Source organism: Microtus oregoni, unplaced genomic scaffold (assembly GCF_018167655.1).
Source record: "Microtus oregoni isolate MIOR12 unplaced genomic scaffold, Mior012 000020F_ref0000438, whole genome shotgun sequence".
Classification (NCBI taxonomy): Eukaryota; Metazoa; Chordata; class Mammalia; order Rodentia; family Cricetidae; genus Microtus; species Microtus oregoni.
In genome coordinates this window covers 12,301,044-12,313,881 of record NW_024543079.1, presented here as the reverse complement: position 1 = coordinate 12,313,881, position 12,838 = coordinate 12,301,044, and the positions used below count along the sequence as shown (strand labels likewise).

The window sequence follows — 12,838 nt, the reverse complement described above, 5'->3', positions numbered from 1 at the left end:
GAGCAAACCCGCAACCTCTTGGGAAGTAGAGTAAACAGGCCTTGGGGACAGATGGAGGTGGGGGCATCTCCATCAGAGCGAGCAGTAAGAGCTCAGAAATGCCTTGCGAGCTAGATGAGTAGCAGTGCCAAAAGCTGAGGTGGGGGTGGGCAGGGGGCTGCTAATATGTTCAGATGTGATGGCTGCAGAGCGTGCACACCCACAGAGGCCTGCGTCAGCCACACAAAGCAAACATCACTACAGTACTCACCCTCTCTCCCGGCTCCTCCAGGACTTCTGATCACAAAGAAGGAACAGGCAGAATCTAGAACAGAGTAGTCTCATCGTTCCAGAATGGGGCACGAGGGGTTCCCAAGTGAAGAAAATAGATTTCATAGTTACCACAGAAGCAGTAAGACACACGGGCTGGCTCTGCAGCTCACCAGCCGAGAGCTCAGGCCAGCCCTGGTCCTTTCTGGGTATTGGTTCCTTTGTTTATAACCTGAGGCCCATCCTGGCATTCGTCTAAATGAATGACACAGTACCTGTCACGCTAACTACAGGCAGGGTTGGGGCCAGCGTGGTGGTGGTGTGATTGGTGCCTACGCCCAGCTTCACTGGAAGCTGCTCGTATTGGATTTTAAAATTGCCACTCCTCTGAGGTTTCATTTTGTTTGTTCTCTAACTGGTTAATTTTTTTTTTTAATTTCTTGGCCAGTTTACATAAATAATAGTGTTGGGAGACCTTGAACTCCATTGTGAGTTCTGGCTGGAGGAGGCCCAGCAGCCAGCCAGTCCTGAGACTTGGTGGGGAGGGGCAGCCTTCGCACCTGCTCTCTGGCTGAGAAGGGGGAGTTGGCCAGGTCTGGGCTGGGCCTCTGTTGTAGGATCTATCCCCTGAGCTGCAGTTCCTCTGCTTGCATGATGGAGGCTGGGTCCCTGGGGGCTGGAGTAATGCCAGAAAATAAAATAAGCCGGAACCCGGGCTCAGCGAGCTCCACACAGAGGTGTCTGGTCCCAAGAAATCCCTGAGACAGCCTTGGCGGTGTGGAATAACCCTTTCCCGTAACCCAAGGAGAAGTGGCTATATGGGTTTCTTTCCTGCACCCATCTCATTCAAGAGGAACCTCTTTTCCTTCCAGAGCAAGGATGTAGCCTTAGTCTGCTTTTTGATTTTTCTATTTTAACTTGAGATCAAAGAGGCTGGAGGCTGGAAGATATCTTAGCAGTTAAGAGCTCTTGATTCTCTTGCAGAGGGTTCAATTTTCACCTGGTGGCTCACAGCCATAGATAGCTCAGTTCCAGGAGATCCAATGTAACACGAATTCTAGTTGGTCTTAATAATAAAAATCCAGAGCCAGATATAGAGGTTAATGCTGAAGATCAGAGAAACAGAGCAGCCAGCCACTAAAGATTCCTTTTACTTCTACCAATGCTCAGATCAAAGGGGCGATCCTGTCCTCTGACTGTCTCCTCAGACTTCGTCCTCTTACTGCACACGTGAGCCTCAGACTGCAACTGTCTCCACCAAACCTCAGACTGCACTGAGCTCGTCTCTTTCTGCCTTGTATTCCTCTCTCCACCCAACCATATCACTCCTGTCCCCACCTCCCTAGTGCTGGATTAAAGGCATGGGATCCCGAGTGCTGGGATCACCTTTGTGTGAGCTCTGTTTCTCTTTTAGATAGATTTAATACTGTGTAGCCCAAGGTGGTCTTGAACTAACAGATATCCCTCTGCCCCTGTCTCCCCGAGTCCTGGGATTAAAGGTGTGTGCCACCACTCCCTTGGCCTATAGTGGCTTAGCTCTGCACTCTGATCTTCAGGCAAGCTTAGTTTGTTAATGTATAAACAAAATATACATTCCAGCAACCTTTTCTGACCTCCACAGGCACTGAGCACACACATGTACACAAACACACATACAAACAAACTCAGCTCATTGCTGCATTCACCTCACACCCCACCCCACCACCACCCGGCTTGGATTTTTAAGAATAAACACTGCATACCAAGTACAGCTTGCAGACAGACCCAGGCTGTGGCTGACATTTCCTCAGCTAGCCTGCTTCTGGTGTCCATCAAACTGCTCATGTTATCACCAAAAGAGATACCAAAGAACACCAGATGGGAGCATTCCCGATTCTTCTCTGGTACAAGTACAGTGGCCTGGGGCAGGCCTGTCCCCTCCTGGGGCTCACCTTCTTTATCTGCACAGTGAGGGCCAGACCTAGATCTGTGACTTTGAACTCTTTTTTTTTCTTTTCAGCAGCAAAACCTTTGTTTCAGCCCAGTCTTCCAAGAGATGCATCATAGGGTATGAAACAGGCAGAATGGAGCTGCCCCAGTTGCTGAGAATCTGGGGTTCCGGCCTGAGGCTGCCTCTGCCCTCCCCCAGGGCACCCCTGCCAGACTCTACAGAACACAGTGTAGTGCTAGCCCACCTGCCAGCCACTCGCTCCACTCACAGCCCAAATTCTGTGGATGCATGGGGGGGGGGGGGGGGAGTAACCACCAGGAGTGCTAGCCATGGCAGCCTCCCCACAGCCAACCCTCATTAATGCTGTCCTAGCATGGGACATCCTGACAGCCACTGGGTGTCACCAACCCTGCTGGTGCTCCCTGTGACTTCACCTCCTGTCTGTCACTGTTCTCATCTTAACACATAAGACATGGGACTGAGGAGCTCACAGGCCACTGAACTGGGAGGTAAAGGAGCCCAATGCCACCTGGTACCTTGTACTTTCAGAATCTAGTCTGGGTAATAATCCTTTCTTTGTTTCTGTGGCATGCTTCAGTTGCTCAAGGTGGATTCCTCTAAACAGAACTTTCTCTTTTAAAAATTCACCACACAGGAGGTGGAGAAGTCCGAGGCCAGAGGTGCAGAGGTACTGAAGAAGCCCAAGGCTGCTGTTCCTTCCGCCAACAAGAGGCCAAAGAAGGAGACGAAGAAGAAGCGGTAGAAGTAGAGAGGAGCCCATGGCCTTGGCCACAGGGGCAGCCCTCCTGGGAGCCAGCATCCTGTTTCCTCTCCTGGACTGTCTCTGTCCTTGGCTCAGGGTCTGAGGAAACTGAAGCTCCCTCAGAACAGTCCCCAGGCTCCAGCTGTGCGGATCCTTCACTCTGTGGTGCACAGAGACTCCAAGAGCAGACACTGCCCTGGAGCGTCCTGAAGCCAGGTTGGGCTCACAGAGCCAAATATTCACATTAATCCTCGGGTCCAGTGGTCTTCAGACCAGGGCTGTCACATCGCAGTGTGGAGCCGTTATCTAAGGCTACAAGCACACCCTCTCCCAATACTTGGGTCACTTTTTTTTGGTCACTTTTGTGTGCACAGAACTTCACATGTGTTCAGCCCACTGAATGTGGCGGCCAGGTTCTGAAGATGTTGGGGATAGAAGGACAGCAGAAGGCCTAGGCCCAGTGATGCCTACGTGGGCAGGTATTTGCTGAATGAGGCCATGTTTCCTGGGTACACACTTTGTAAGCCTTTGACATGGGCTTGTCACTGTTGGAACAACCTCTTTTCACCCATCCCAACATTCCAAGTGCCTTTGACTTTGATCTGTCTTCCCTGCATCTTTCATTCCCTGGCCAGTGAAGAACAACTCTATGAAGTCAAATCCAATAAACCATCACGCATGCCGAGCCTGCTGTGTTGTCGCTATCGTGGGAAAGGGACAGCCTGGGTTTCTCTCCTGGGAGTGAGGTGAGCGCTGTCCCCATAGAAGTGGGACAGTGTGAACAGAATGGGCAGCTCTGGTCAGAGCCCTCCAGGCCAAGCCACTCCAGGACAGGTTTTCAGAAAGGGTCCATGCTGTCTTTGTCATTGGGAACACTTGTGAGTTAGTCTCCACAGGGTCCAGGCCCCTCTTACTCTGTAGGTTCTTGCTGCCAGAGGACAACAGTGCTTGTCCTTAGGGATGTGAGAAATATGATACCATACGATATGATATGATGCGATACGATAGAATACGGTAGAAAGCCTCAAGGCTCCACGCGGTTCTGATCACATGCCCTGAATCAGCTGTCCAGGAAAACCCCTAAGACCACAAAGTCGGGTCAACTGGCTCATTTGCCTGCCAGACGCTTTCCCGAGTGTCATTAGGACTGCTAAGGGACTTAGGGTACCTGTCCATTTCAGGTGCTAGTCCAGGCCACTTGAGATGCCACAGCGGGACTGTGACCCAAGCCTGGGGTCCTTGCCATGCAATTTAACAGACATTTATCCTGCTGTGCTCTTTAGTGTTAGTAGGGCAGGTGCTATGGGGGTTCCTGCCTTGCAGAGGGCTTTGACAAGGCCTCCCGGAACCTCGGGTCTCAGGAAGTTCAGGGGCCGCCTTATGCAAACAAGCAAGCAAAGGGCTTTCTCTGAAGGTTTCTGCTTGTCAGTAACCTCTTAAACTCTTAGATTTCAAGCCACAGAAACAAGGGGCCTTTGTGGGAACCTCGGGTGCATCTGGCCAGGTGGGAGACTGACACGCAGACACGTGGAGTGAGGAGACCTCAAGTCACCGCAGGTTCTGTGGGAGCCCAACCAGGGGCCCCGTCTCAGCTGCCCAGGTTCCTGGCTGAATGCAAGGGAGCAGCTGGCCAAAGGCAGGAGTTGAGACCTGAGGGCTATGGCGGGTGTGGGGCCAGGCCGCTGTAGATCTGTCCCCTGATGGAGAGAACCTCTACCTCCCAGGAGCAATTCCACCTCAGGGTCCAACTCCTTGGGTTACCTCAGAAGCTGGCTCCAGAGACCACTGCAGGTCACACGGTACCTGTACTTCCCCCATATCCTCCGCCCCTCTGTACTGTGGCAGAGATGGCTCTTGTGAATTCTGACCATCTCTCCTGAGTCTCCTTCCCATCCCTGGTTCCCACTAATCAGAGAGACTCCACCTTCTTGTTCTATTGGGACCACTGCCAAGTAGACGAGGCCCCATGGAGCAGGCCCTACTCACTTCCCTCAGTAGTTCAAATGCTCACCTGTCTAGAAACACCCCTACAGAGTGCCCAGAAATAGTGCAATCCAACATCTAGGCATCCCATAGCACAGGGGAGCTGGCAGTAACCATCACATCACCCAAATGACAATCATTCCCAACATCTCTCCAGACCTTACATCCTACTCAGCATCTCCCTGTAGACGCCGAAGGGCACCTCAACATCAACATCATCATCTACAATGGTCTCTTCACCTGCATCCCAGGCCAGCTGGCCAGGGAGCACATGGTCTTCCACCTGGAAGAACATCTCTCCTAAAGGTGAATGAATGAATGAATGAATGAATGAATGAAAAACAAACAAACAAATGAGGCTGGAGAGGTGGCCCTGACTGCACTTGCAGAGGACCTGGGTTCAGTTCCCAGCACCTATATGGCAGCTCACAACTGCCTGTAACTCTGGCTCTAGAAGATCCAATGCCCTTCTGGCCTTTGTGGGCATCAGCACATATTCAGTGCACATACATACACACAGACAAAATACTTGTGCATGTAAAATACATTTTAAAATCTTTTTTAAAACTGAAAGCCGTTGTGCCGGGTGGTGGCGGCGCACGCCTTTAATCCCAGCACTCGGGAGGCAGAGGCAGGTGGATCTCTGTGAGTTCGAGACCAGCCTGGTCTACAAGAGCTAGTTCCAGGACAGGCTCCAAAACCACAGAGAAATCCTGTCTCGAAAAACCAAAAAACAAAAAAAACTGAAAGCCGTGCTGGGCAGTGGTGGCACCTACCTTTAATCCCAGCACTTAGGGGGCAGAAGTAGGTGGATCTCTGAGTTCAAGGCCAGCCTGGTCTACAGAGTGAGTAACAGGACAATCAGGGCTGTTATACAAAGAAACCCTACCTTAAAAACAACAAACAACAACAAAAACCCAAGTATACAATTCAGTTTTATATATACATTATATATAACCACCATGATCAAGCTGGTTAAAATATCCATTGCCTGAGTTCTCTCTGTGTGTGAGAGAGTGAGTGTGCTAGTTTTGTGAACACCTACTCTCTACCTCCTTGGCACATTTTAAGTACACACAACAGTAGGAGACCTGAGATCACCTTGCTGCAGGTGTTAGACTTGTGGAATTTGTTGCCCCGCATAACTGAAGCCTCGGGTCCTTTGGCCAATATCTTACCATCACACCATCCTCTCTGCCCCTGGCATGCACCACTATGCTGATTGTGAGTTTGACAAGAGAGGTCATCATATCCTATATCTGCCCATGTCACTTAGTTCATTATCCTCCAGTAGAACCCTTTCTGTTGTTGCAAATGGCTGAATCCTTCCTTCTTCCCTCCCTCCCTCTCGTCTCCCTCAGTCTCCTGAATACTGGGATTATAGTCATGCACCACAATGCCCAAGTTTTTGTTGTTAAAATGAGTTATATGCTATTGTTTACATTACCCCAGCACCACACAAACCCTCCCACCACACACACACACACAGGGTCTCTATGTGCAGCACTGGCTGTCCTGGAACTCATTCACTATAGATCAGGCTGGCCTCAGACTCACAGAGATCTGCCTGCCTCTGACTTCTGAGTGTTGGAATTAAAGATGTATGCCACCTGGCCTAGCCTGTTTTTAACTTTCTGAGCCTTTTTAAATGTTTAACTTACATTCCTGATGAAGGACACCAGGGTTCTAACTCTTCCATGTCCTTGCCAACACTTATCTTTCTCTGGAGCCAGCCATTCTATCAAGTGCAAGGTGACAGCTCCTGGTCTTGTTTGTACTTCCCCAAGAATGGGAGTGAGGACTTTCAACATGCCAGTTTGCCATGTGGAGACCATCTTAGGAAACATGTCTGTCTGTTCAGGTCTTTTGGCTGTTATTAGGTCAGGCAAATTGGCTTTTTTCTACCAGATTGCATGCATGCTATTTTAGACATTAGCCCTTAATTAATCGTGACTTGCAACTTTTTTCTTCCCTTCTGTAGAGTGACTTTTTGTCTTGTTTCCTTTCTCATGAATCTTTACTTTGATGAGGTTGCACCTGTTTAACTTGTCTTTGCACCAGGTGCAACCTCATCATTTCCTTTAGTGTCATTTCCAAAAAGGAAAAGAAGAGAGAAGGAAAGGCAGGTGTGGCAGTGCTCATCTTTAACTCAGGAACTGGAGGCAGGCAAAGAAATCTCTGTGAATGTGGGGCCAGCCTGATCTAACACAGAGAGGTCTAGGCCAGCCAAGGCTACATAATAAGACCCTGTATCAAACAAACCCCTGTGCCCAATGTCAAGGGTCTTTCCTCTGCCTCGAAGTGTCCCTTTGTCAGACCATATGTTTCAGTCTGCAGTCTGTTTTCATGGGCTTGAAAGACGGACTTAGTGACTTGAGTTCAGTTCCCAACACCATGTCAGACAACTGTCAACTCTAGCTGCAGGGAATCCTTTGGCCCCTGTGGGCCCCCACACTTCCACGCATAGAACCCCACACAGACACACATACATACATGTAACTAAAAGAATCTGCTTTGAGATCAGGTTTGCATATCATGTAAGATGAGGGGCCAGTTCACTGCTTTGTGTGTTGCTGTCTCTGCTCCATGGACTGAAGAGAGAGACTCATTTCTCTGCTGCGCATTTTTGGTCTCTTGTTGAAGATTAATCGACAACATGTGCTTGGGTTTATTTCTGGGCTCACATTCTGTTCTCCCACTCATGTGCTTGTTTTAATACCAGTATCATCCCATTCTGCTTATTATAACCTTGTAGGACAGTTTGAAATGGGGTGTATCTGGCTCCATTTGAGCATCTGGCTTCGTTTGCGCATCTGGCTTTATTCTTCCAGAAGACACTTCAGACTATCCAAGGTCCTTGGCACCATATGAAATTTAGGGTGATTTTTTTTTCTATTTCTGTGAAAAAAAATGAATTCTGGAAGGAATTACACTAAATCTCTAGGTCAGATAGATTAGTGTGGACATTTTAACAGTATTGCTAGTTCCTCCAGTCTATGAACATGGGAAATCTCTCTTCAAGACTTGAAGGATCCTGTGGCTTGCCTGGGGCTTGTCTCCTAAGGTCTCCTATAGTAGAAGCCTGGCACCCAGTGTGGTGGTATGGGATGTGATAGAAACCCCCTTCAACACATGGGCTTAATGGGAGCTTGCTCTGGCCTTGGGGGGCGTCACCCTCTTATGACGCCCCCCATAATGTTGTTCGCATGAACTATCATGAGAACTAGTTAGGAAAGCGCGAGTAGCCTCCCTGAAGCCTTTTCAGCTCCATTTTCCTTTAAATACGATGCCCCAAAGATATCTATGTTCTAATCCCCAAGCCTGGGTGTGTGTGTGGGGGGGCAGGAATGCAGGTATAATCAAGTGAAGGATTTGAGCAGGGAGAATTATTCTAGAATATCCAAGTGGCCTGGTTTAATCAGAGGAGCCTTTATAAGAAAAAGAGGGAGAAAGGAAGTTGAAGTCAGAGAGGGTGTGACCCAGAAGTGGAAGTTGGAGCCATGAGCAAGGAATGTGGGCAGACTGTGGAAGTCATAAGATGCGGTAGAGAATTCCCGGCACCCCATAGAGGAAGTTCCTTCACGGTGACAGCCAGCATCTTCATTTTCATCCAGAGAGAACCATTTTGGACCCGTAATCTTAAGGACTAGGAAACACTAGATTTTGGTTGCTTGTTGCTTAAAAGAAGTGAGGTGTGTTCCTTTCTTAATATTAGTTGTCAGCCTGATAGGATCTAGAGCAGTGGTTCTCAGCCTGTGGGCTGCGACCCCTTTGGTGATCAAATGACCCTTCCACAGGGGCCACGTAGCAGATATCCTACAGATCAGATACTCAGATTATGATTCATAACAGCAGCAAAATTAGAGTTATGGAGTAACAATGAAAATAATTCTATGGTTGAGGTCAGCACAATGTGAGGAACTGTATTAAAGGGTCGCAGTGTTAGGCAGGTTGAGAACCATTGCTCGAGGGTCACCTGGGAGATGTGTTTCTGGGCAATGCCTGCTGGAAATGGTCCTGTCGATGGCAGTGAGTGAGGAGGGAACACCCGCCCACTGTGGGTGGCACCATTCCCTGCTGGGGTTTGATTGGCAGCATTCAGTCATCCTTCTCTGCTTCCTGATTCTGGATGTGATATGAACAGAGGCTTCAAGCTTCCTCTGCCATGATACCTCCATCGCAATGGGCTGTACCTTTGAACGTGGGAGCCAAAATAAACTATCCTTTCCTTGAGACGCTAGACAGAGGCAGGGGCTATAAACAATATGTGCCAGGTTGTATACTTTAAGATGCTTAACTTTATGGTTTATGGTATGTGAATTTGACCTTAATAAAGTTAAGAAGTGAAAAAAAAAAAAAACTCAAACCAGGCATGGTTTGGTGTCCCAGGACTCCATCTCAGCACCTTGGAGATGGAGGCAGGAACAAAAGCCCAAGGCCATCCTTGGCCACACAGTGAGTCCAAGGCCTGCCTGGGCTTTTCTGAGCTTTTCTTCTCCCCCAGCAGAAGCCCTCCTGGAGAATTCCAGAAGGGAAGAGAACAGCAGCATGGCAAGAGTTGGGACCAGGGTCTTGAAACCTCAGCTCAATTACAGGCACCTCTATGTCCTTATCTGATGTAGGTGGGTCTTCTATCTATCTGTTGATTTCATTGGTTAATAAAGAAATTGCTCTTGCCTGGACTGTTGCATAAACTGGACACAAAGAACCCGCAGAAAGAGGACTGCTGAACTTGCCTAAAGGTGAGATGGTCTTTCGGGGTTCCTGATTCATGAAAAAGTCTGCGAGACATTGAACTGTCTTTGAAATTTCCTGCTTCCAAACAAAAACTTTACAGAGCATAGTAAAGACTTTATAAGTGAGGACAGTAAAAAAGACTGGGAAATCAGGAACAATATTATTCTAAAAGTGGTCCATCCTCAGACCAGCACCATCTTGGCTGCCGTGGAAGTTGCACATGGAGACGGTATGGGCTGATGTCAAGCTTGCTCTTGTTTTTACAGACCACTGAATACTCTAGTAGATGTTGCCATCAGTTTTTCCTTTCCTCATCCATTCAACGGCCCAAATCATGGAGGTTAAAAATAGCAAGGAAGTGCCCGCCGTGTATGCATTTTTAATAATAAAACTGAAAGTCAGGCAGTGGTGGCACATGCCTTTAATCCCAGCATTTGGGAGGCAGAGGAAAGTGGATCTCAGTGAGTTCGAGGCCAACCTTGTAGCATAATTAAGAAAAACTCTGAGACAGATATTGGGGTCACTTGCTCTTACCTCTACCTCAGTCTGAAATGGCGGGCTGCCTCCAGGAATCTCAGACTGAGACTGAAAAGCTGACTCCTGTCTTTAGTGTTTCTATTTCAGTTTTCAAGTCCTGAATGGTTTCTTTTATATTTTTCATTTCTTTTTCTTAGTTTTCTTTAAGTGATTTGCTGATATCTTCCAATTTTTTGTTTTTCTTTTCCTCATTTTCTTTAAGGGAATTTCTCATTTCATCTTTAAAAATTTCAAACATTCTCTTGAAGTTATTTTTTAGGTCATTTTCTTCTGGTTCATCCATATTGGTTGTTCAGGTCTTGCTGTTGTAGGGTCTTTAGGTTTTACTGGTGTTGTGTTGCTCTTTGTGGTGTAGCATGTGATCTTACCTTTTCTATTCATCTTTTCCTCTAATAGGTGTGGTTGGGGCTGTCTGAGATTCTGTTGAATAATCTTCTAGGAGCCAGTGAATCCAAAGCTCAGATGGTTGTTCCTCATGGTACAGTGAGTGTCACAGTTCTAGTTACCCCGTTGGTTACTCAGCGCTCCTGTGCTTTGCTCTGCTCCCTTGCAGTTTGCTGTCTCAGGCCTACTTTGGCCTCGGTTGCCAGCTTTGCCCTGTTTCTATAAATCCTGGTCTGGATTCCCTCCTGCAGAAGTTCTTGGCTTGGAGTTGAACCTGTTCCTGCTGACTCTGGATCTGGTTGCTGGCTCAATCCTGGTCTGCCAGTGTCCCGGGACTGGGTTGGCTTCTGGGACTCTCCTCCTGTTTTATATTTCTCTCTAGGGCTGAGATTAAAGGTGTGTACCACTAGGATTATAGACATGTAAGGCTGACCAGTGGGGCTGTTTTACTCTCTGATCTTCAGGCAAGTTTTATTTATTGAAGTACAAATGAAATATTACACAGCCTGGTCTACAAAGAGAGTATCAGGACAGTTAGGACTGTTACACAGAAAAACCCTGTCTCAAAAAACCAAAGAGAGAGAGAGAGAGAGAGAGAGAGAGAGAGAGAGAGAGGAAAGAGACCATCTCAAAAACTAAAGTGGAGGCCAGACGGTGGTGGCATATGCCTTTAATCCTATCACTCAGGAGGCAGAGGCAGGTGGATCTCTGTGAGTTTGAGGCCAATCTGGTCTACAAGAGCTAGTTCCAAGACAGAGAAACCCTGTCTCATAAAACCAAAAAAGACAAGCAAAACAACAAAACAAAAAAAGTGGAGACTTTCTTTTCTTCTTTTTCTTCTTTTTTTTGGTTTTTCGAGATAGTGTTTCTCTGTGTAACAGTTCTGGCTCACTGAGATCCACCTGTCTCCGACTCCCAAGTACTGAGATTAAAGGCATGTGCCACCGCCACTTGGCTCTGTTTCCTTTTTTTTTAAGATTTTGTTTTGGTTTGTTTTTAAGGCAGGGTTTCTCTGTGTAGCCCTGGCTGCCCTGGAACTCACTCTGTAGATCAGGGCTAGCTTTAAACTCAGAGATCCACTTGCCTCTGCCTCCTGAGTGCCAGAATTAAAGGCTTGTGCCACTGTCGCTAGCTAAAAAGGTTTATTTTTGTTATCCTAAGTTATGTGTTTATGCCTGTGTGCGGGTGTGTTCACATGTATACAGGTGCCGGCAGAGGCCAGAGGTGTCCAGTTCTCCTCGGAGCTGAAGTTACAGGTGGCTGTGAGCCACCTGGTGTGGGTGCTGGGAACTGAATTTGGGACCTCTGAAAGAGAAATATGTGCTTTTTACCACTGAGCCATTTCTCTAGGCCTAATCTGTGACTTTCACACACATATATGCAGGCTAGCACACCTCCAGTCTCTCAAAATTCTAGCTCATTCAATAAAGTGCTTGCCATGCAAGTACAAATAAGGACTTGAGTTTGATCCCTAACACTCAAATAAAAAAGTGGGTGTGGTGGCTTTTGGCCTCCATGTGCTCGCTCACAAACACACACACACACACACACACATGCACACACCTGTGCGCACATAAACTTGCATGCTAGGTCTGCACATATTTAAGAATTCTAGGTAAGTCCAAGAAAAAAGTTCACCATTAAGTCATCAGGGAAATACAAATTAAAACCACAATGTTCATAAGCACCCCAGACTGACTAGAGTCAAAAGACTGAACGCACCCATTACAGAGAGGTTGGCATGGCTGGCAGAAGTGGGAGGAGTAGGGTAACCTCAGAAGAGCAGTGGGGAGTTGTTCCAGGCAGCTCCACAGGCCTCTCGGTCCAGATGCTCTGTGTTCTCCCCTGGGCATCACTCAAGGGAAGTCAAAACAGCTGTCCACAAGTCTTTTTTTTTTTTTTTAAAGATTTATTTATTATGTACACAGTGTTCAGCCTCCATGCCTGCAGGCCAGAAGAGGGCACCAGATCTCATTACAGATGGTTGTGAGCCACCATGTGGTTGCTGGGAATTGAACTCAGGACCTCCGGAAGAGCAGTCAGTGCTCTTAACCTCTGAGCCATCTCTCCAGCTCTGTCCACAAGTCTTGTGCTAAATTCTAGCAGCATTGTTCATGGCGGCTTTCTTCATAAAAGCCCAAAACTGGAACTAGCCGGGGGTGGTGGTGTACACCTTTAATCCCAGCACTCAGGAAGCAGAGGTAGGCAGATCTCTGTGAGTTCGAGGCCAGCCAGGTTGCACAGTGAGACTCTGT

The 12,838-nt window shown here is 47.8% G+C and overlaps 1 protein-coding gene across 1 annotated transcript in view; it reads left to right on the top strand.

The window, feature by feature from the left end:
* Manbal (mannosidase beta like) overlaps positions 1-3,627 on the top strand; it is a 38,868-nt gene extending 35,241 nt beyond the window's left edge. Inside the window, exon 3 of the mRNA XM_041670618.1 lies at positions 2,835-3,627. Coding sequence (XP_041526552.1) covers positions 2,835-2,942 — 108 coding nt within the window. The 3' untranslated portion in view covers positions 2,943-3,627. The remainder of the gene's footprint in view (positions 1-2,834) is intronic.
* Positions 3,628-12,838: the final 9,211 nt, after the last annotated feature.